The sequence below is a fragment of the Corvus moneduloides genome, chromosome 1 (assembly GCF_009650955.1).
Source record: "Corvus moneduloides isolate bCorMon1 chromosome 1, bCorMon1.pri, whole genome shotgun sequence".
NCBI classification, from domain to species: Eukaryota; Metazoa; Chordata; class Aves; order Passeriformes; family Corvidae; genus Corvus; species Corvus moneduloides.
In genome coordinates, this window is record NC_045476.1 from 28,266,475 (window position 1) to 28,289,290 (window position 22,816).

At 39.0% G+C, this 22,816-nt stretch overlaps 1 protein-coding gene and 1 long non-coding RNA gene across 4 annotated transcripts in view; one reads left to right on the forward strand and one right to left on the reverse strand.

Annotated features, from left to right (window-relative positions):
• CDK13 (cyclin dependent kinase 13) overlaps positions 1 to 18,711 on the forward strand; it is a 48,286-nt gene extending 29,575 nt beyond the window's left edge. The window contains exons 7-14 of one of the 3 annotated variants that reach the window (XM_032103583.1): positions 2,930 to 2,986; positions 5,639 to 5,740; positions 5,858 to 5,935; positions 8,020 to 8,136; positions 9,090 to 9,221; positions 11,546 to 11,751; positions 14,836 to 15,216; positions 16,314 to 18,711. In XM_032103583.1, the coding sequence (XP_031959474.1) occupies positions 2,930 to 2,986; positions 5,639 to 5,740; positions 5,858 to 5,935; positions 8,020 to 8,136; positions 9,090 to 9,221; positions 11,546 to 11,751; positions 14,836 to 15,216; positions 16,314 to 17,170 (1,930 nt within the window). In that variant the 3' untranslated portion in view covers positions 17,171 to 18,711. Of the gene's footprint in view, positions 1 to 2,929; positions 2,987 to 5,638; positions 5,741 to 5,857; positions 5,936 to 8,019; positions 8,137 to 9,089; positions 9,222 to 11,545; positions 11,752 to 14,655; positions 15,217 to 16,313 lie in introns of all 3 variants that reach the window. The other 2 variants (XM_032103576.1, XM_032103568.1) reach the window with 2 other exon arrangements.
• LOC116441567 lies at positions 6,512 to 16,318 on the reverse strand. Its single transcript, XR_004239148.1, has 2 exons — positions 16,222 to 16,318; positions 6,512 to 10,211 (listed from the first exon to the last, which is right to left on the reverse strand). It is a non-coding gene; the product is annotated as an uncharacterized LOC116441567 (long non-coding RNA).
• Positions 18,712 to 22,816: the final 4,105 nt, after the last annotated feature.

Genomic DNA, 22,816 nt, shown 5'->3' on the forward strand with positions numbered 1-22,816 from the left:
AGCATGAGGAAGATGGGCCCTAAAGGGAGTGGGTTCACATGTTCTCCCTAGAAATCTACTGCTGCTGTTGGAGAGCAAATACTGGGCAAAATGGATCAAGGGTCTATTTTGATAGGCCAAGCTTTCTCCAAATTAAATTTTCTGCTACCTCCTCCTTTTTCCTTTTGAGCAAACTAACACTAGACTGTTTTCATCTCTGTATCTTACTGCAGCCTTGCCAGATTATGATATGGACTCCTAAACAGATGTACATGTTTCTCCCCATTACTCCCTGTGCCCACACACCTAATGTTATTGCCTGCTAATCTCCAGGGTTAGTGTTTCCCTGTGCACCTTTGAGAACTCAGAAGCTGGATGTAACCTGACAATGGAGAAGAGTGCATTATGGTAGAGGAGGAGCTTGTTATTTTACTGTGCTCTCCAATCCAGGTTACAGAGTTGGATATTCTCCCCATAGGATAATGTCTGAGCATCCTTAGATTTTTCTACCAGTGGCAGAAAAACATGATAGTAGATCTGAATAATTTTAAGCCAGTGTTTCAAAAATCCTATTACCAGTTACAGCCTGAAGCCAAACACATGGATTACGTATCTTTTACATGGGCAACTTCAATGAATTTTGAGCAAATACATTGTAGCGGGTTGAGTTCGAAACCGGGCGGAAACACCAATTGAATGTAGCGGTTTTGGTTCAAAATATTCATTACTTACTTATTTTCCTTCTGTGAGATAAGAATTAGGAGAAAAGCAAAGCAGGCACAAACCTTAAACAGTTGCAGTACAATGAAAGAGTTTTATTACTAATAGAATTAAAAGTAAAGAGAAAATAACAAAACAAAATTAAAGCAAATCTCCCCCCCCCCCCCCCCCCAGCACTTCTCTCCTTTTACCCAGCTCACACAAGGGATAACAGAACATGGGATGTTAGTCAGTGTTTCAGTTCTTGAAAAGTCTCTCTCTTATGCTTAAGGAAAAAAGGGTTTTCCTTCAGTTGCACGTGGTTCCCAAACTGCTACTAACAGCAGACCCGCCCGGAAACAAACAATCTGCTGTGTGTAGAACATCTCTCCCATGAAAAATCTCACAGTTCCTTCACACTACAAAACATAGGCCATCACATGGGGTTATTCATCTTTTTAAGGATAAGTTATTTTGGCCTGCACACAAAGGCTTTTCTTCGCCACAAGTCTCTAACAGCCTCTTACTACTTCTATATAGCCTGGCATAGGCACTCTTCACAATCTTCACAGGCCACACGAGGATCCTCCATCCCCCCATGTTCTTCAAATGGATTAAAGAGACAAACAGTTTGTGGTATTACAGTTTCTTACCACGGCATGCAAGAAGGTTTCTTTTAAGCTGCGCGCCAGAATCGCGGCACCGCCCTCTTTTCTCCCGTCACCATTTCCAGCTCCGTCCCACGTGACTCACTTCTCTTTCTCCCTGACTCTGACGCCGCCATGTTGAAGGGTGTTCTTGTTCAGGCTTTACGGTGGAGAAAGCCTCGCTCCCTCTGTGCTGCTGGCTGTGTGGTGTCTTCTTCAGTTCAGCACGAAGTGTGCTGGCTGCAGACAGGAGGCTCTGCCGGCTCCCGTTGACTCCGCCGGCTCCGCATGGAGAGGAGAGGGACCCGCCTGTCCCCAGGAGCCGCGCTGGATGGGTTTAGCTGTGGCAGTCCATGGCTGGTTTTAGCTGCCTGCGGCTCTGGGACAGTCCCCCCACAGTGATCCAGGGTCCGTGCCGCAGCGTTGGGAAAGGGGGAAAGGGGCAGTGGCCCCGGCCCGGCCCAGCGGGGCCTGGAGGCTCCGAGCCCCCCAACCTCCCAGCAGGCGAGCTCCGACAAAAAAGGGGAAGTCCCGCCTTTCTGTGCGGTTTAAATATGTAAATTGTGAGAAGCGTAATTGGTCTTAAAGACTGTCCATCAACTCAGGGTCAACCCAACACATATCTTTATTTTCTAAATACCTTCTCAGAAATAAGCATGTAAATTTGAGGGGAACGTTTCTTTGTTTATGCGCGTTCTCCAAGAAATCAGAGTAAAGGTCTGAGGAGAAAAGTGGATGGAAACTATGACCAGCATATTTGGTCATCACAAAATGGTCACGTATGTGCTATTACCACAAAATGGTCATGCTAGCAGCAAATCTTGCCATAATTTGAGAACATAACATTATTGGAAAGTGATGGGAGTTACAAAAGTTTATCAGTACAGAAAAGGAAAACCACATATAACAGTCCAACATTAATTTCGTGTGTTAGAAAAGCTTGCAGATAGCTTTCTGTTTGAATCATCCAGACTTTACAGATAGATGGAGATTCTAGTCATTGAGCAGTGCCTTTTAGCTGTGGGAACTGCCAGGCAAGAGCTCTGTATCTTCTACTCTTCCCCTTGTGTCTGGGAAAACTCAGGAATGAGTTAGGGGTTATGTCATTCAGCAAGTTGGCTGCTGACAAAACTGAAGCCCTTATCTGGTTGATCACCCTGATTTAAAGGCTGTATTTAAACTGTACAATAGCACAACAGGACTTTCATGGTTTCCTAGAAGGAAGTATGACTGCTGATAGTTGTTTGCTGTACAAATGCTCATGCTGGCAGCAAGGCCTGAGAAAATAGCAGTTTCTTCCCTCATTTTTTTCCTGCAGAGTTACTGACTTGAATATTTTATGGTATAGACTAAATTTGACTAACATCCAGTGATATAAATGCCATTGGATAAGCATGCCTAATTTTGCTTACTTGTCTTTGCTATTTTGTTAAGTTAGCATACTGTTCACTGAAGTGATGCAGAGATAGCAAAGCATTGCCTCTTCATTAATGTAGTTTGGTGAAGATCAGTTGCAGCTGTTTCAGTCTTAAACTTTACCTGATTTTGGGGGAGGAAGGTTTAACAGGATTAACCACTAAATAATTCTTTGCTTTTTCCACCAGAGGGCAGATAAAGCTCGCAGATTTTGGGCTTGCTCGGCTGTACAACTCGGAAGAAAGGTAAGATTCAATTATACTGTGAAAAATCATTCAGAAGTTTAATCTTGTTGCATAACTATTATGAGGGCCAGAAGACTACTGTTTAGAGGAAATGTTACTTTAATGTAATACAAGTAATTGCTTAGGAAATTGAGAGAAATACATGTTGTCTTACACTGCATAAAACCACAAAAGTCTGTGCAAGTGTATTGCTTTTCCAGGTGTTCTGGATAAATAATGATAGAGACTGGCCATATATTGATTGGAAATTAAGTTACAGTCCTAAGTTTCTGATCCTGTAAACCTAAGGTATATTTCTTCTCTTGGTATACCGAAGACTTTAGGGAAAGCAATTTTTTTTTTTTTTTCCTGACACAAAGTAGCATACAGTTTCTATTCAATAAGCATTACTTTTGTGTAAGATTTAACCTTACATTTCAAGAGGTTCGTTGTATTCTTTAGGCAGTCAGTGCTGTTGAATCTGCTGGAAACAGAGATACATGTTTAAATAAAAGTTATTCTGAAACTTCTTGTGACTTGTGCTTCTGTTGTTCTTGGCTTCATTATGCTCATACTCCAGGAAACAGGTGCACAGTTTTTTTACGATTAAGAACTTCAGTATTTACTTTGTAATGTTGTATTTGTCATGTGGAACTGACTTTTCAAAATTCAGGCTGAATGTTCACTACAGTAGTATGTCCATGAGGTGGTTGGATACAGAGATGGTTGGATACCTGAGCTTACTTTGATTTCTGCATGTCTGTTTTGGGAAATAATATCCATAATGTTAGTTTTATGAGTTTATTGTTTTCTACAGAGCTCTTAGGTTGTTGATAAATGTGTTAGCATTAGTTTCACTGAGCTGTTGCCTCTGAACTGTTATTTCAGGTAAATATGTTCAGGTACAGTTATGAAAACTGCTGGGTATAATAGCAAAGTGAGATAATCTGAAGTAGCTGCTAGCTAATTACTTTTTGGTTTGGAAGTACTTAATAATAAAAGGATGTTATCCTACCTTCTTGTTTTTAACAGTACCAAACTAGCCTAATGTTGTTTGGTTTTTTTTCCTCTGGTTTACTGTGTTTTGCTTGGGGTTTTTTTAATGTCTGTTTTTAAATTAATTTAAATTTTGTTTGTAAAACTCACTGTTCATTAAGGATTAGAAGTTCAGCATCCTTATAATGCCAGTAGGAGATTTTACTGTACATCAAACAGCAACATTATTATGCCATTATGCATAAATGAACCCAAGATTAAGATAGCTAATAGAATTGCCAGTTGAACATGGGAGAATAATTAGAATCTCAGTAGATTTTTGGTAATTCTTTTTCTCATTCATTTTCCTTCCGACCTGCAGTAACAGGTGTAGTTAATGTATATCAACAAGTGTATAATAGCTGCTGGTTTTAATTCATGTACTTTGCATGTGGTTTACTGTTGTTTAGAATTTAATACTGTTTGAAAGGGTACACAATTTAGTAGGGGCATAAGGGGGAGGAAATAAAAATTTAAGCAAATTCCCAGTAGTTGTTGTAGTTGTGCTCCTTTAAATGTTGTTCTGGTGGATTTAATATGTTTGGAGTAGGAGATATGACAGATTGCATGACAAGACAACTGTTCAAATAAAAACCACCATATCCTAATATATATGAGCAATGTATATGTAGAGGTACCCTTGCTTCAGAGATAAATAAGATAAATGATGGGATTGTTTCCAAAAACATACTACTTTTTAAAAATGAATCGGGGTTATGTGCGTTAATGAAAGAAAGACTCAGATGATTACAGTAATGATACCTGTATTACTGAGAATGCTATAAGAGCTTGTTAGGCTTTATTCTATGGTTATTAATACTTAATGTTACTCTTTCTGTTCAGAGTTACCTAGTGTTGATAACAGTGAAAAATGAAAAAAAACTGAAAGAATTCTGGGATCACTTTTAAAACATCCTGGTTGAAACAAAACCAAAATCGAACATATCTTTTCTGCTTTCCCATCTGAACTGTTGATGCTGTAGTTTAGCTTGTGCACAAGTAAAGTGTGTCTGCGTTAGTAGAAATCTTTCCTTCAGTGGGAGGATGGAAAGGATTATTCACAGTGACCAAAATTTCTGGTTAGAGCTGTGGAGAATTAAAGATGTTGTGAAATATAGGAAGATACTAGAAGCATTCCAGGCTTTGGAATCAAAATTGTTGAACAATATAATTCCAGAAAAAGGCTTTTATCTCTTTTGCTCATACTTAAAGAGGGAAGAGTGACTTTTTTTCTTCTTTTTAAAATGCTTGTAGAGGTCCTGTATTCAGTATGGTAATAACCAACAGTTGCATGGAATTTACTGGTTTTATCTAAGCAGGTCCTGCTCCGGAAATTACTAGCAATGTAATAAATATACAGTATTGCTTTCTGAATGATAGTGGAGATACAGAATTCACGTAGCATCAAGGTGGCTGTGTGATTATTATCTATATGTTCAGTCTGACCTTTTGTAGCCTTCATCAGACAATTGCATTTGTTTTTGTGCAGTTACAGCTTTGCAGGGCTAAAATGAAAAGAGAGTGGGAGATTGTACTGTTCTTAAACAGTATCACAGAAGTAAAGTCCTTAAGGTATCATTTTGTCAGAGGTGTGATCATACTCAAATGATAGTCCTCTCTTCTTCCTCCTCCTAACAGCCGACCATATACGAACAAAGTTATTACGTTATGGTATCGGCCTCCTGAACTGCTGCTTGGGGAAGAAAGATACACACCAGCTATTGATGTCTGGAGCTGTGGGTAAGAGTTTGGACAGAAGCGTAGCAAGGATAAAAACAATCCAAAAATAAATCTTAAAGTTTCTATCAATCTGTAATGAAAGCCATAATGATGGAATTATGCAAAACTGTTTTACAGCTGTATCCTGGGTGAACTTTTTACAAAAAAGCCAATATTTCAAGCAAATCAAGAACTTGCTCAACTGGAACTCATAAGGTAACTTGCAAGCATTTCTACATAGTAGGTGCCTCATAAACAGATTTCTTAGTGTTAAAATCTGAGATAATGCACTGCAAACACCTGCAAGTGCTCAGTTTTTGCTCTAAGTGAGATGTTAGAGGTTTTGAGGGGCAAGTAACAAGTGACTTTGGCACCGACATGAAGGTTTTTTTGTGAATGTTCTGTATTCCTAGCAATGTACAGTTGATCAGTAAGATGGGTTTTTGTAGAGTAGGTGGAGTTGCCTGTTACTGAAATTGTAAAGAGAGCGTAATCAAAATGCCTGTAATTTTTAAGATGATGTTGCAAATTGCTTGCAGCAAATCAAAGTGAGAACATGGAAAATAGTAAGGACAAGTGGGATTTGGGAGGAATAGGTATTTGGGATGCTGCTGGCCATGAGTTCTTGTTTCAAACCTACAATGTACACACTTGGGCTTTATTACTTTTGCGGGAATATTTCTGTTCCCTTACAAACTGCCAGACATTTGATGGAGATAAAAATTCTTATTTCTTTCCTTGTTCTCAGTAAATCATAGAATGAGAAGTATTTAATTCAGTAGTACCAGAGCATCTTTCTCTTTATTCAGTGAGCAAAATTTGCTCTTGATTCTGATGTCATAATTGACATTGTAAAGGAGGAGGGGTGCTCTTCCTAGAAACAAGGGGAAAAGAGGGTGGGTCCTACAGAACTTACAGAATGTGAACAGTAAATGGTCAAATTAACTTAATAAAAAATGTTATGAAGTTACATATTGAGATGTTTTTCAAAACAGATTGAACAGTAGCATGTTTCTGTGTAATGTGTAATTAGCTGGCCTGAAAAATTGAAGGTTTTAGGAGGTGCAGAGTGTATCAGTGGTTGTTTTTGGCATAAGAAGAGTTTTAACTCATGGGTTTGGGAATTTTTGGTTTTGAGCACTAGATGGCATGAATGCACATGAGAATGCAAAGTTATTCTTTCTTTGTGTTGTACCTCTGGTACAAAACCCTAAAAATTTGTGGTTTCCTTCTGCTGGAAGCTTCTGTTTGTAGCTCATTTTTCTTCTACACTGATGCTATGCATTTTTTGCTGTTTGAGCATAATAAATCAGTTCTATTAACATCTCTGCTGTGATCATGTTGCAGTCAAAAATTCTACATTTATCTTTTCAAACTTCATCAAAGATAAAGCTGAAGTAAATTCTGATAGTAAGAGATTTATTATTTTTATTCTCCCTCCTGAAAATACCCCAACTGGCATAAAGTCAGATTGGTTTGCATAGCACCTGGGCCATAACTAATAGATCATTAGGTCTCTTACACTAACCATTTAAATCTAATAAAAAGGAGGGCTGAACTAGGGAGAAATGTATTTGCAAAATGTCCTTTTATGACTGCCTGCATCAGAATTTGAAACTTTGCATATATGGAAATACGTTATTAGTTCTTCTGCTTAAAGTGTGGTGTTGATCAACCTGTGCTTAGCCGTCCTTGGTTGGAAAAAAGGATGGGGATGGAATGTGAGGCATAAGAGTGTGGGCAACTCCATTTGTGGAGATAGATGAGGCTTGAGACATGAAACTCATAACTGAAGTAAAAAATACAGAGGTTTTCTAGTGGTTTCTGCCTTTAGGACTTACTGAATTGTTTGGTGTTTTTCCCTTATGTCTTCAGTGTTAAATAAATTCTCAGTGAAAAGTACTTTTTCAGCTATTTGGTATATCTTTCTTCAATGGCGTTGGGAGCTAAGGCCATAAAAGTTACTCTGAATGTGGGCTATCCAGTTCATCTAGTCAGATACCTGGAGTACTCTTCAGACATAGTCGGTTAAGTTTTTCAAAACATTTCTGTAGAGGATGTGTGGGCTGGGCTGAGGCAGAAACAGTTTGATCTCTGTGGTGGTTAGCCTTTGTAGACAATTCACCATTATGTAATGGTGTTGGACATTTTGACAGTGGAGAAATTTTAGCTAAAAATAACCCGAATGTTAAAATTGAAAATTATTTTTGTTTTCACTGTACTTGCAAGAGTAAAAATGACAGCTGTGCTCGCTTGTGGTTTTGGAACTCATACCCTTTTTTCCCTTCTTTTTGGTGCAGCCGAATTTGCGGAAGTCCTTGTCCAGCAGTGTGGCCTGATGTTATAAAATTAGCTTATTTCAACACAATGAAACCAAAGAAGCAGTATCGTCGAAAACTGAGAGAAGAGTTTGCTTTGTAAGGATGAAGAATTAGTTTAGTCAACTGTAATAGCATTAAGTTTTCTTGGAGACTTTATGAACTTCAGTATTTTTTGGAGAATGAACACAGATCGAGTGTAAAGAAAAATGGCTTTAGGTTCTTGTTCTTCCCATGATACCCACAGAGCTTGTATTAACCCTTATTTAATAGAAGTGTCAGGCAGAGGAAAGAAGGCTCTAAAATTTCAGCCACCTGTCAGCTTTCACCTAAGGAAACTATTTGTTTGGTATACCTGCTTGTTGCCCTGTCCAAAAAACAGGTCAGAGTATTTAATTGTTTTTTTATTAGTAAAACTGGCTACAGCTAAATACGTAGTCTGGTTGACATTACAGTCTTTTGGGTCATAAACTCATTCAACACAGAGGAGTTACGTGAACCGTATGTCTTAAAGTACTACCATTGGACTAGTTTTGTGCATATATCACAAGTGAAAGGTGTGGAAAACAGCTGTAAGTTTATTTTAAAGGGGTTGTTCCTCTCGTTCAGGTACAGTGGGCTTCAAGAGAAATGCATCGTCCTGTTCATAGTAATGAGACTAATATCTTTGAAGCAATAGAATTATTTTCCATAAATCAATCAAAAGCCCAACTCCCTGGTGGTAAATTCCAAAATGTAAAGTAACAATATAGTCTTGACTTAAAAATGTGGGTGTGGGTTTTTTTAAGGACAAGGTTTCAAGCAATGAAGCAACACAAGGCAAAGAAAGCTTGGGTTTTTAATAGCACAGGTAGTAAAAGGTGAAGTTTATCTCTTCCTCTTGCTATCAAGCTCAGGTTGTGGGTGCGTTTTGTTAGTGTGTAAGTTACCTCAGGACTTAATGATCAGTCTCGGACTTAAAGTCTTGGAAGGAATGTGTTCATTAAAATTTTGCGCAGAAGTGTGTTACAAAATAAAGATATGACATTTCCCTCTATTTTGCACTTTTGTAGCATCCCACCAGCTGCTTTAGATTTATTCGATTATATGCTTGCCCTGGATCCCAGCAAGCGCTGCACAGCTGAACAAGCTCTTCAGTGCGAGTTTCTGCGAGACGTGGAACCATCTAAAATGCCTCCTCCAGAGTAAGTAATTTCCACTGGTAATGCTACCGACCTCTAGGAAGTGTGAACATGCACGGATTTCATTAAATTCATTGTGGTTCGGTAAAGGAGATGGTGGCAGAAATGTTGACGTACACAGTTGTTGAAAGGTGATTCTGCAGTAAAGTGCTTGTGTAGCTAAGATAACAGTGGTTATGAGGATCTGAGAATTGATTCATCATTCCTAGGACTAGTTATTGCATTACTACCTTTAAAGAAAATATTATTCTATGAATGTTACTAATATTTAAAAAACATAATTTCCCTTTTATCTCAGTTTACTAGTGTCTGCTTTTTCCAAGGATTTTGAGGTCCTCCATTAATCTGAATTGCCTTCTTTAATTATAGAATGACACTGGGTATAGAATTCTGCACAGGTACTTGAGAGTTAAAGTGAAATACAGTAAATTGTTTCATGAGCCAGATGAGAGTCTTGGTTTTACAGGCAGGAAAAGTGAAATTGTGCAGGGTTGTTCCTGTAAGTTTCTCTAGAGGAAATGTCCTGTCGGATTTTTGCAGTGACTTTACAGTCATTTTAATCAGTACAAATCATATTGGAGCATGTCCTGAGGAAAAGAGTGAAAAGGTACCAGAGAATCTGCAGGTCTCATTCTTTCCTCAGTGTAGCTGTCAGAACATAGAACCTATGATATTGTTTGAGTAAACTGAACCTTCAAGGCAGCCTGTACTGACTTATTTTTAGTTAGTTACCAGCTGGGAAAAGTGTTTGAGTTTTATGTAAGGATTTTATTAAAATTCTTGCTAGACTTACCTGTTACATACACAAGGTTGTTACGCAGAATCACAGAATCGATGAGGTTGGCAGGCACCACAGTGGGTCATATGGTCCAACCTCCCTGCTCAAGTAGGGTTTTCCCAGAGCACATGGTGCAGGATTGTGTCCAGATGGTTCTTGAGTATCTCCAGTGAGGGAGACGCCACATCCTCTCTGGGCAGACATTACTAATGTTCCTGAAACATGAGGTAAAGAGGTTTCATTGCCTGAATATGACTATCACTGTGTGAAAATCAGAAATCAGCAATCTCAGGCTGTTTGCGGAAGTCTCAGAACCACTTTTGTACAGCATGTTGCTTATGTGCATTTTAAAGTAAGTGAATGGGAAGATCATCTTTTCTTCAAGGATGTGGTAATGCATCCATTCTAGAAGTTGATACATGGAAATCCAAAACAAACTAGTGATTGGTGTCCTTTTAAAAATTAAGAGGAACCACACTCACTTCCGGCGCAGCACAGGAAAGTGTCAACTGTTCTCTTCAAAGACTGAAGTTCTGTTTTGGGAAGGAGCAGCTGTTCATTAAAAAAAAGTGACATGCTGATTGCAAGAACCATGGGATACTTCTCACAATGAGTTCTTGCTTCCAGTTGTTTTTCAGAAAGTACTTGGCAGGTGGAGGGAGAGAATAAAGGAAACAGTTGTCATAATTGCATTTCCAGTGTCTCTTGTCATCTATCAGCTAATTTTATCATGTGCCTGGGTGACAGAACTGCTAAGACAGTTAATTTGTAATAGGAAAGTATAAACCACTATTTTTACTGCCCATCTCAGTATTTCTGTTATCTATGGATGGGTCTTTGTGTTCCTCAGGAAACCAGAATTGAGATGCCTGCAGGGAACTGTAATGGAAGGACAGAATTAGTGGCTGATAAGTTTCTTAAAAGAATTTTGCCTCTGCATTCATATGTTTCAAAGGATATTCCCTTGTTCTTCCTGGTATCCCAGCTTTGCTAGTGTCAAGTGCTATTTATTCATGTAACTTACTTCTGCAGCTTTTTCCTTTTTTCCCTCAGACTTTTTTGGTTGCCTGATCTGTACACTATAAATACTAGATAGCCATGTCTGTTACTGTGGACAAATATGTGACCTAATGACTCAACAGTACTTTTATAAGAGACAGAAGGACTGTGAAAAAACCACTTTCATATTGATAACTTAGTTATCTGGTAGTATGCAAGTTGTATTTCATAGCAACTGTGCAGCATTGATTTTGAAGTTTGAAGTACACAAATAATTCAGAAAATAATTCTCATTTTAAGATACTTTTTCCTCTTTTCTGCCAGAAGGACCTGTGCTTCTGAAAGAGGCACTCAGTAAAGAGATTTCAGCCAGAAAAAAGCAGGTCTGAGATTTTGCTGGCTTTTGAATGTTTCCTGATGTATTGCCGAGTTCTAGTCAGTTCACCTTTCAAAAGTTACATTAGGTATAATTTAAGTGTTTATTTTACCAGTATGGTTAAAAAAAATAAAAATAGGGATAAAACTGATTATCTCCAATCATTCTTTGCAGCCTTCCTTTGTGGCAGGATTGCCATGAGCTGTGGAGTAAGAAACGCAGAAGACAGAAGCAGATGGGCATGACTGATGACTCTACAGCAGCTAAAGTCCCTAGGAAGGATCTGTCTCTAGGCATGGATGAGAGCAGAACCAACACCCCACAAGGCATGCAAACTTCTTCCCAACTCAAAACTCAGGGCAGCTCTAGTGTAGCACTTGGTCAGTAATATTTTCAGTTCTTATGATTACCTACTACTTGGATTGCGCCTCTAGAAATTTTAGATGTTACTTGTAGAGTATTGACGTCTCCTGGATTCTTGAGGGAGGAACAATATTGTAAGTTTAATCTTTGTTACAAAAGATTTGCCTTTGCTTTTGGAAACATAAGTGTTCCTCTCCAATTTTACCAAACTTTTCAGCCTCGTCAGAGCAACTACCTTGCTTGCTCTGTATTTTGAGGGGATTTTTTGTAATTTCACAAGCCAGTGATTGTTCAAAGTTTCTCACAATCTCCGTAGATTGGATAAGCTTTATTGGTATTGATAAACTGATCAGAAAGGCAGAGTTTAGAACAATCATCATTTCAAATGGAACAGATTCCGTCTTCATGTTATGGTAGTCTTCAGCTTTCCAGGTTGTTGGGGCTAAATCAAGTTGTAAAAAAAAAAAAAAAAAAACAAACCAAAAAAACCAAAACACCAAAACCATCCCCCCCCGCCCCCCAGAAGCTGGTATAACATGAAGTAGCTACCTCTGTGAATTGCACTGCCACTAATTCTGAAACTTAACAAAAGTATCTTGCTTCAGACAAGTTTTACAAATATAACAAAAGAAGTAATGGTTCTGATATGGAGACCATTTGAGATACTCAGCAGTTAAGTGACAGTTCTCAAAATGTAGAAATATAGAGAGTTACAACACCAGATGGATACCTGTACGTTTAATGTAAGACCATTTTTGATTGTGCGAAGTGACCATAAATCCTATGGCACTGATAGAAGAGTTCAGCTGAAAAACACAGTTTATGCATTCATCGTAGCTGACAATTCTTTAACACTAACCATCTTGAATCAACCCTTAATTTAACAGTAGAGCTGAGCTCGAAATATTCTCTGCAAAGATACACAGAAAATAGTTATTTTGATCGTATTTTATTGCAATTTATTGCCTCTTGCTCCATTCATCTGGTTTCTCATTGTAAACCAGCTGTGAGATTCTGCTAATCTGTGTGTTTAGGCTAAAGTTTTGGCAGCATTTTCAAGAATGACTTTCTGTAACTCTTTTTCCCCTATCAATGAAACTGTATTAGAAGTTTTTTAAAGAGTCCAAAGGATATCTTCTTCGTGCTTTTATAGCATAACAGCCTGATGACTACTGTTAGTCATTAATACTGACTATGCAAAATAAACTAAGCAAATAGAGAAGGAATCATTCAGACCTATATTTCTGTTTACCCATATGTATACAGAAAAATATGTCTAGATAGAAAAGAAGACAATTTAATTTTCAGTGAAACATAGAGGCATTTCCTGTATTAAACAAAGCACTTCCGGAAGCTGTAATGCACCTTAGGATAATACTATTAATAAGACACATTATGTAACTCCATGACCAAATGCATGCTTTAGCCAAAACTCTTGCATTTGTTTCTAATTTCTCCTTTTCTCCCCAAAAGGAGAGGTTAAAAAGACAATTGCTAATGTTCTGATTCATGAATGGGACCCGTGGTTATTGCATTTTGCAATTTAACAGGAGCTGTTCAGAGCTCAATAATTTTGTTATGACAGATTTCCCAGAATACAGTTTCCTGTTAGAATGAACTTAAAGCTAGCCAAAGGGTATGGAATAGGTAGATTAGTTTCCGTTTGGCATTTTTCTGATGAATTTCCACTGAGAGTCTGAGAGAAGTTTTAATGTTGAGTATACCGTCCTCATATGTGACAAAATCTTCTGTTAATTGCAGCATCTGAGTGAGAGTCAGCAGTACAAGGCATAAGAAATTGTGATTTATTTTTTTGTATTACCAGAGAGAAGGTGGTTTATATTCATATAAAAATATAAAAATTTTGAAATCCCTGGATCCCGCTTAAGTAGGTTCCAAGTGCTTGTATCCTGGTGCACATCCACAAGTAGAGTTGTGGGTTGTGGATTTTGCAGCACTTTGCAGATGTGCTACTCTTAAAACTTGAAAGGCAAATACTTAATATTTTTGTGTGTCATGCATGGCTTTTAATCTGCTATGAATTAATATATTGGTAAGATAGCACAATGGCAAGAATAGAAGAGGACTGAATGTGTTTTTGCTGACCTGGGTTAGAAAAAATTCAGAGTTCTGCCAGCTTGCTCACACACTCATTTTCTAATTTTTAACTGCTTTCTTCTCTAAGTCATGTACTCATGGGGCATGTTGCAACCCATGCTGCTTCACTTTCAAAATAAATCACCACAATGGGTGTTAGAAGCTAAGAAACTACTTTGATATTCAAACTTCCTTATTCATATATTCCCCTGCATCATCATAATCTGCTCTTATTTGTGGCAAGCTCCATTTAATTGAATTAACTGTATATCATCACATATTTCCTGCTACTGAGTGGTTGACTTCTTGTCCCTCAAAGTCAGCACTTCCTTTTGCATTTATACTGTGAGCTCCTGGGCTACCTAGAGCCAAGTCACTTGGGCAGGTGTTAAAACCCAGATGCTGAATTAGAATGGGCTGGAATATGACTGGAAATGGATTTTGCAGATGGCTACATTTTAACAAAGGGTCGTGATATGTCAAAGATAGGAAATTGGATTGGAAATCTTACAGCTGCCTAAAGCAGGGGGCCTTAAGCCCCAGCTTAGTTATATTGTGGAAAATTGAGCTCTAGCTTGGTGTTTTTCCATCTGTCCAAGTGCGTGTGTGCACCTCATGGAAGTCACTTTGGTTATATTGGATCTTACTGTTCCATTTCCTATAGATACTCTCCAAAGACAGTTAATATGTAACAGCGTTCCATTTCTGTGTTGTCCAAACCCATGCTTTGCCAGTCATGTCAACCATGCTAGATTAGTCTTCTTTTGAGTTTCTGAAATATGCCAGTTCTAAATAATACTTAAAACCACCTTTTTTGTCTTTAGCAAAAACAAGCACTGGACAGCAGTTAAACCAGAATGAAGTGGCAATCCTGCTAAACCTGCTACAGTCTAAAACAAGTGTTAGTTTGGCACAGTTTGCCCAAGTATTGAATATTAAAGTAAACCCAGAGACTCAGCAGCAACTAAATAAAATAAATCTTCCTGCTGGAATTTTGTCAGCAGGTGAAAAACAGTCAGAACAGCAGCAGCAGCCGCCGCCACCTCCGCCACCACCTCCAGAGCAGGAGTCTCTAAAACAGCCAACGGTCACGCAGCCCCCTGTGCCATCTGCTCAGCTGGGTCAGCCTAAAGTTGAGACTGATGCTGCCCAGGCAGCTGTGCAGAGTGCATTTGCTGTTCTGTTGTCTCAGTTAATAAAGGCTCAGCAAACAAAACAAAAAGATTTTGTGTTGGAGGAGAAGGAAAATGGATCAGGAAATGAAATGTCATTACAACTCAGGCAGCCTCCAGAGCCCGCCACTCCTGTGTCTGTCAGCCGGGACGACGTGGAATCTCCGGCACCTGGCTACCCACATCTGATCAAGTCATTATACATGTCTGCAGGTACTGAAGGCCTTTATTGCTAACCAGCAAATACCTGGAGTACTGGAGATGTAATAGTTTGGGAGTAGAGAATTAACATGTTTGCCATATGAATCTGTGTGAGTATAGGAGATTAAACTGATTTGGTCACGTTTTATGTCTGTATCAGAGAATTTGTCTATTAGTGTAACAGGTGCTGTGCAGACAGAGCAAACAATGATACCCAGCCTAAGAGGCACACAAGTATTACTGATGAAATATTGATCATTATTCGGGGAGGGGGGGGCAGTTTCTTAATGGTGACTGTGGTGGAGAATGGTGGAGAAGACAGTCTTTTCTAGCAGATGCAGAGATGTAATTTGCCAGTTTTGACTGTGTGTTTAGGTAAAGCTTATTTTGGTGAGACAGTATTTTATTTTGGGTTTTAATGCTGACTAGAGCAGTTCCTTAGTGTCAAATTCAGTGGTGACTGGTAACTGTCACACACATGGTTAAAGGTTTCCATTGGGGTGTAGTAGTGGCTTCTGTTGTCTTCCCACAGTTTAAAGCTCTGTTCATCTTTTTGGATTGCAAATTCAGATTTATTGTGGTGGTTCATGTATTGTTTTGTGGTGTTTGCAGCTGTTGAAAGAAATATTCTGAAATGTTTGGAGGGTTTTGGGGGTTTTTTGACAGGTGTGCTTTTTTGTTCATGTTTATTTTAAACCTTGAGTTTTGCTGTTCTTTGATAGGGTGGCCTTTTGTCCCTCGAGACTTCTATCCCTATCTACTAATCTTTCCTGATCCTTCTGTGAACTTCTAGTGTTTGTGTTGCTCGAGTTTTGTTCTGGTTGTTTGGTTTTGGTGGGGTTTTTTTTAAGGAGCTTGTACTGTTTTTCTTTAACTGACTGTCGTAATCTTACTTTAATGAGTAACCTGCATTATGCTCCTGAGGCAAATGAGCTGTTGCCAGATTTTGTCCAAAATAATCTATATAATTACTGATAAATTTAACTAATAAATTCATGAGAATTGAAGTTAACAAACCTCAGTGTTTTTCCAGGAAGGAGTCCTTTTCTTTCTGGTCCTGTTATTTGTATATTTTTATTCCAAAGGGGTTTTTTTTTTCATCTTCTTAGGTCAAGAGGATTTGGCTAGGCAGTCTGAGATGAGACTTCTGAACCGAACACCTGAGCAGGAGCGCCCTCGGATCTTGCCTCCAGACCAGCGTCCCCCCGAGCCACCGGAGCCTCCGCCGCTCACTGATGAAGACCTTGATTATCGGACAGAGAATCAGCATTTGCCTATAGGTAACTCTTCAGGAACAGATCCTCACGCAGGAGTGAAAGCAGCTCTTCTGCAGCTGCTGGCTCAGCATCAAGCTCAGGCGACAACAGAGGAGCCAGTACAAACGAGTGTGGATTATCAGGCTAGAGATTCCTATGTAACAGGCCCAGACTACAAGGATAACTTTGGATCATCGTCCTTCTCATCTGCCTGTTACAGCACTAGCGATGGAATAGGAAGCAGATCATCAGGAGTATTAGAAAGGAGGAGTTTCCTTGGAAACTCAGATATTCAGTCTTTGGATAACTACAGTACTGCTTCATCTCACTCTGGTGCTGCCCCTCCTCCATCAGCCTTTCCAGAATCCTTTCCCAGCTCAGTAACTGGTTATGGAGACATTTACCTCAACGCTGGCCCCATGCTGTTCAGTGGAGATAAAGACCATAGGTTTGAATACAGCCATGGCCCAATCCCAGTTTTGGGGAGCAGCAGTGATGCTTCCACAGGGCCAGAGAGTACGCACTCTTTGCCCACAAAGATGCACAACTATAGCTATGGAAGTAATTTACAGGAAAATCCCACTGGCATCAGCCACATGCATGGACAAACTTGGACTTCTCCTGCCCAAGGACCTGGCTATTCCCAAGGATACAGGGGACACATTAGCACATCTGCAGTGAGAGGGCGAGGCAGAGGATTACCATATTGAGTATCTGTTTTTCCTCAGGCACATCATTTTTATCTGGAAAAACTTTTTTTCCCCCCCTAGCTGCAATTTAAAGCAGCAATCCAACAGACTTGAATAATGTTAATTCAACAGCTTTATTTTTATGTGGAAAAGGGTCTTGCATACAGTAGGAAAAATTAAAAAATGCTTACAACTCATGCTGTCTAAAAACTAGATGACTTGATTGTACATGTTCACAAACTCTAGTTCTGACTTTTATTTTGTATTTTGGCAGTTTTAAGTGGATGCTAAATTTAGGGACATCAGCTTTTTATGACAGTCTTTCAGATCTTCTGAACTATGCACATTTGTGCTTTTTTTGTAAGTTTGGACCAACTTTTATGTAAAAAAGAAATTTTACAACAATCAAAGCAGGGCACTGATTTATTTGGTATTTTTCTTTTACAAAACTACCTTTAGTCAAAGGTCACTGTCAGTCTTTGCACTGCTTTCAGTGTTATTGTGGAAAGTGTACTTCGTGCTCATTTCAGATAATAAAACACAACCTTTCTCTTGATGCAAAATTTTATAAATATTTGGTCAACGTTTTTTTTTTTCTTTCAAGAAAAAAAAAAAGGGTGTTCTGGTCAAATGTTCTCTCCATCTCCCACGCTTGTTTATATAAAAACTGTTTTACTTGAATGGTAAGTGCCTTAACATGTAAGCTTAAGGTCTGCAAAAATTTGGAAGTACTTCATAGATTGCTATGAACATGATGCCTAAACCTAGGTAATTAACAAGAGAATTCAGATAATAATAAGAAACTCGAACAGGTCATAACCTTGTGCTGTTTGCTTCACATGGGCCAGTTACTTAGAGACCTGATTTTACCTAGATAAAATTGTAATTTCCAAACTGAACTTCATGAGAAATGTTGAAAGTGAGGAGAAGAATGAAGAGTGTAGTTTTTCCTCAGCTCCCTGTTGGACTTGTAGTAAGTGTTTTAGTTCCTCTGCCAAATAAACTATACTTATTATGTCCTTACCAAGTGATGACATAGTTTTTTTTCTCTTAAATGTCAACAGCAGTAATTTCTTTACTTTGTGTGAAAAGCTGACACTGTTGTCTTTTTACCCCAAGTACTGCATTGTAGGAAGTAACCAAAGGAAAAAAGACCAGTATTTAAAGCAATGGCAAAACGTTTGACACTAGTTGTAATTCGCTCTAAACTTGTGATTGTGCCAATTAATTGATTTTATATCTGCTATTCCACAGAACATTTTAATATTGGAATTGAGTGTCTCGGAACAGCTAAAATTTTTATAGTTAAAACTCTTACAAAGAGCCACTCCTCATACTAATTACAACTTCCAGCATGGTTTCTTTTTTGTTTCCTCTGATAACAAGTGGTCTCTCTCCTGCAGAGAGGAGGTATGGTTATATTTTGCCTGTACGTAATAGGATGTCTTGAAGCCCATATTGGAAACAATTTTCCAACTGATTATCCAGTTGACAAATCGGTACCTTATGTAACTGAGTGTTTAAGTACTACTTTTTAAAAAGTAAAATTTCTACTTACACTATTACAAATGTCTTGTCAATGACTTTTGGGATTTTCAGAATAGAAGCCAAAGCTGTTAGTGTTTTGTTTTAATTGAAAATCCTGGTTCATATATGGCTAATTCCCACACTGTAGAGCATGGCGAAACTCCCTTCGCTAACTGCGGAGTGTTTGAGGATCTGGCAGATGAGGAATGGAGAGCGTCCTGCTGCTTATGCTGTCCCCAAGTCTGGCAGTTGCCTTCACTAGACACAGCAGAAAATCCTGCTATCTGAAAATGAAAGTGGCCACGTCAGTAAAATACTTACAACCTGAATAGGCCGTGCTTAAGAAAGGCAAAAGCTTCACATGAATTACAGTTCACTGGACTGTTTTTCCCTTGAGTAAGGACACCCCTGTAGCATTTTTCTGCTAGTAAAATTATAAAGACAAAAATCATTAGTGTCATTTAGATATGGGCAATGCTGGCTAAAGCTCTTTGTTTACTATTCTTTAAAAAACCCAGACCCACAAATATACACACACATTGCTTTGTTTTTTTTGTTTTTTTAGAATCAAGCAAAAGACTTTCAAAGCTTATATGCGCTTACTTTCACTAAAGATGTGCAGTCTGGGGTTACTCACCTGCACTTGAAGTGAAATTGCAAACAATAGTGGTCTAAAAACACAGGTAAGTTCAAATGGAAAGTAGATCTCGGAGGACTAAATTAATTGACTTCCAGTACAAAATGCAAGGAAAAAGTTGAGTCTCCTACATTCCCTTTTAGACATAAATTTTCAAGTCATTTAGTTCGCTTCATTCAGTGCAGAGAAGTCAGTCCCCTCTGCATGTGTAAATGAATGTGCAGTTTCCTCATGGGCTGGCAGCACTCTCATACATTTTTCTACCAAAATGGATTTCAGTCCTTTGCCATGAAAAAAACTCCAGTAGCCCCAGCACAAGTAATCCTGACTGTGAGGAGAGCCGAGGTGCAATAAACAAGTTATTTCCAGATGAATCAGAAACAATACTGTGGCATGCTGTAGCAGATGAATACTGTACAATGACTTTTCCCCAGCTTAAAGATTACTAGCCTGTGACTTTGAACACTGTATTTGCCTGGCACAGCAGTGTTGGGATAATTTGGAGGGAAAGTTAGTGTATTTCCGTATGTGATAACTCTGAAAAGATTGCCTTCTCTGTAACCCAGGGAATCTTCTTGGCTCTTTTGCTGACACCTTTCCTCCTGGGCTGGTGGGGGCTGGGTACAGGTGAGGAGCTCTGCCCTTGAGGGTGTGGCAGGAGGGTTGCAGCCACACTCCCCTGGCCTGGAATTGTGTCTGGGCAGGTTAGCAGCCAGGGAACTGCCCGGATCTAAGGTCCACATTCATTTTTACTGGACCTGTGTATTACCTGTCAGCATTTCTTTTGAATTAAATCACATGACTAGGTGCTTATGGCAGCGTTTTACCCTTATGAGTGAACTCCACTCAGCAGAGGCTGTACTAGTTTGGCATTTTATATCACGTGGCTCTTGCATTTTTGATGCAGTAGTAGGCATTCTGAAAACAGCATTATTTTTCTGTGGAGCTGTGGCTTTTGTTACTTTCTCCCTCATACCTTTGGGTTTATGTTTTCTGTGCTGCAATTCCAAAGTGAGCTACAGAGACCTGGATACTACATCGAAAAGTAAGTGTTGTGTGTTTGTGTTTCTAAATAAACGTAGTGAAATACTGTAATAATGGACTATCACATAGCAAGTACTTAATTATTTATATTAAGTGGTCTTTAGCCATACCAAGAGGAAGAAAGCAAGCACAACTGGACTGCTTATGACCATGACTTAAAACACTTAGACTATTAAAATGCTAAATTCAGCCAAAGGAAAAGGAAACCGCTTTTATGGATTGCTAGTTGTTGTTATCCTGAACAGAATGAACAGTGCTAGGGAAGAGGTATAAAAATACATGTATCCTTAAATGTTAATATAATTTCTTGGATAAATTTTAAATGGCAAACTTCTGTATTTTCTTATGCTTCCATAAAATGTGGTCTCTTATTAAAATTTCTCCATCCCACAGTAGTGTCAGGTGCTTTCTAGAAGCAGAGGCAGTAAGTGTCACGTTGTAAGTTCTTATGGGTTTGAGTGCTCTTCTCCTTTTGCTTGGTGTAGGACGCAGTTTCAGTTTTGGTGGAGTTTACAGTTGGATAGGTTTGATAATTGTGTGGTAAAACTGAAGTACTGAAGTAACACAGGATACCTCTTGTCTGCAGGCAAATTAGGTCTTGGACCATGAATTCTGTTTCCGAGAGACGAAAATGTCAGATGTACTACTTGCATTCTTCTTTTCATTAATAAAACACTCAAGTGTTTTACATACAACATTTCTCCAGTCTGTTCTGTTATAGTGGTTTTTACATGAGGAAATTTTGGTTATTACCCTTCTTGAGAGTTTTGGGATGTTCTATATTTACAGAAGTGTGTCATGAAATTAAGGAATCGCCAGACAATTTATTTGAATTCTGTATTTAAAAATAAAATGACCTTGGGTTGACTTAAAATCAAATTAACTTGCTTATCAGGGTGAAGAAACTTTATTGCAGGAGTTCTTTTGAGACAACTTAATTTAAAATAAATTGTTATGCTTTAGCTTGCTTACTCTTTGTTATTTTAAGCCATTTGTATATAAAATGTATTGTGCAGCCTGTAAATAAAATACATGAAAATTGAAGTCTTTCGTTGTTTTCCCTCTCTGCTTGTCAAATAGCATTTCAAAAGAACATTGGGTTAAACTAAGAATGTTTTTAGTGTATTGAAATTCTGCAAGTTATTAATAAAACCCCTTTACTGCTCCAGTCCTGTTTCAAAGGAGCCCTCCAGGGACTGGCAGTGTGAGGCTTTGCTGGCAGAGTGGGTGATGCAGGAGCCAAGGTGCAGCAGAGCATCCCTTCGAGCACTGATGGTGCCCTGAGACCAGGCAGAGTGCTGGGATGTGGGTGTGGGACAGGGGCTGAGAAGCTGCTGCTTCAGCACCTGTGAGCTGCTCAGGATGGTGGGCTATGGACAGCATCACATTTTTTCTTTGCAGTGTCCAAGCAGAGGTGTAGTTAATATTCCCCACCATTGTCTCTTTAAAGAGGATGGTGTGTGTGTTAGAAGCAATGGGAAATCAAACCCAAAGAGCCAGGTATTTTCAGTGTCTGGTGAGACACTGTGAATTGAGCCTGGCTTAAGCAACTGTGCTTTGAATGCCTGAGGCTTTTCTTGTCTTTTTCCTACTGTATTAGTTAATCTAATGAAACCTTTTGAATCTTTCAATAAATGCTATACCTCCATCCAAAAATATGTCACTTGCTGTTATCTTCAGTCCTCTTGAGGTTGGGCAGAGTGCTGCTTCATCACTTGTCATTGATAAAGCCAATAGATGGGCAGTGAAAATGCAGTTGGAAGTTACAGGGGCCAGCAGCAGTTACAGAGGTGTTGTTTGACATTAGGTTGACAAGATGTGTATCTGCAGCCCAAAACATCTCACTTTGGAAACAATACTTTAGTGACGGCTACAATTAAAGCCTGACCTTCAGTTCTGGCGACAAGCTCAGAGTGTATTTCATAGGGTGTTGACTTGCATGTAGCAGATCTGGCAGTTGTGTGTAACCAATTCCAGTTGTCTCCTGAGTTTTTTCTCGTGAAAGCTGCTATTGCAACTCGTAACAAATGTTGGCTCTGATTATATTGCAGCACGAACCTGAAATGGTTTGAGAAGAGTGGTCATCCCTTTCACTGAGCTCTTACTGCCATAGGGGTAGCCAGCTGTGCAGTAGGGTACCAGTAATAATTCCGGTGGGATCTGTGTGTCAGTTGATATCCTCAGCTGCACGTAAAATAGCATCAAGTGAAAGAGGAGGTACACGAGTAACTGCAGAACAGCCTGTATCAACACAGAGCAAGGAATGGGTCTATGAAATCGGTGGCAAGAGAGGAAACCAGTCCTCTCATGTCAAAGCCACGAATTAATGCCTGTTAGCTTTGAAAGAACAATGCAGTTTTGCAGAATTTTCTTTTGAATTACCTGAACCAGGATTAGGTTGCTTCTATTTTTAAGGGATGCCTATAAAACCTGACAGGTCATCTGGATGAACAGGTTTA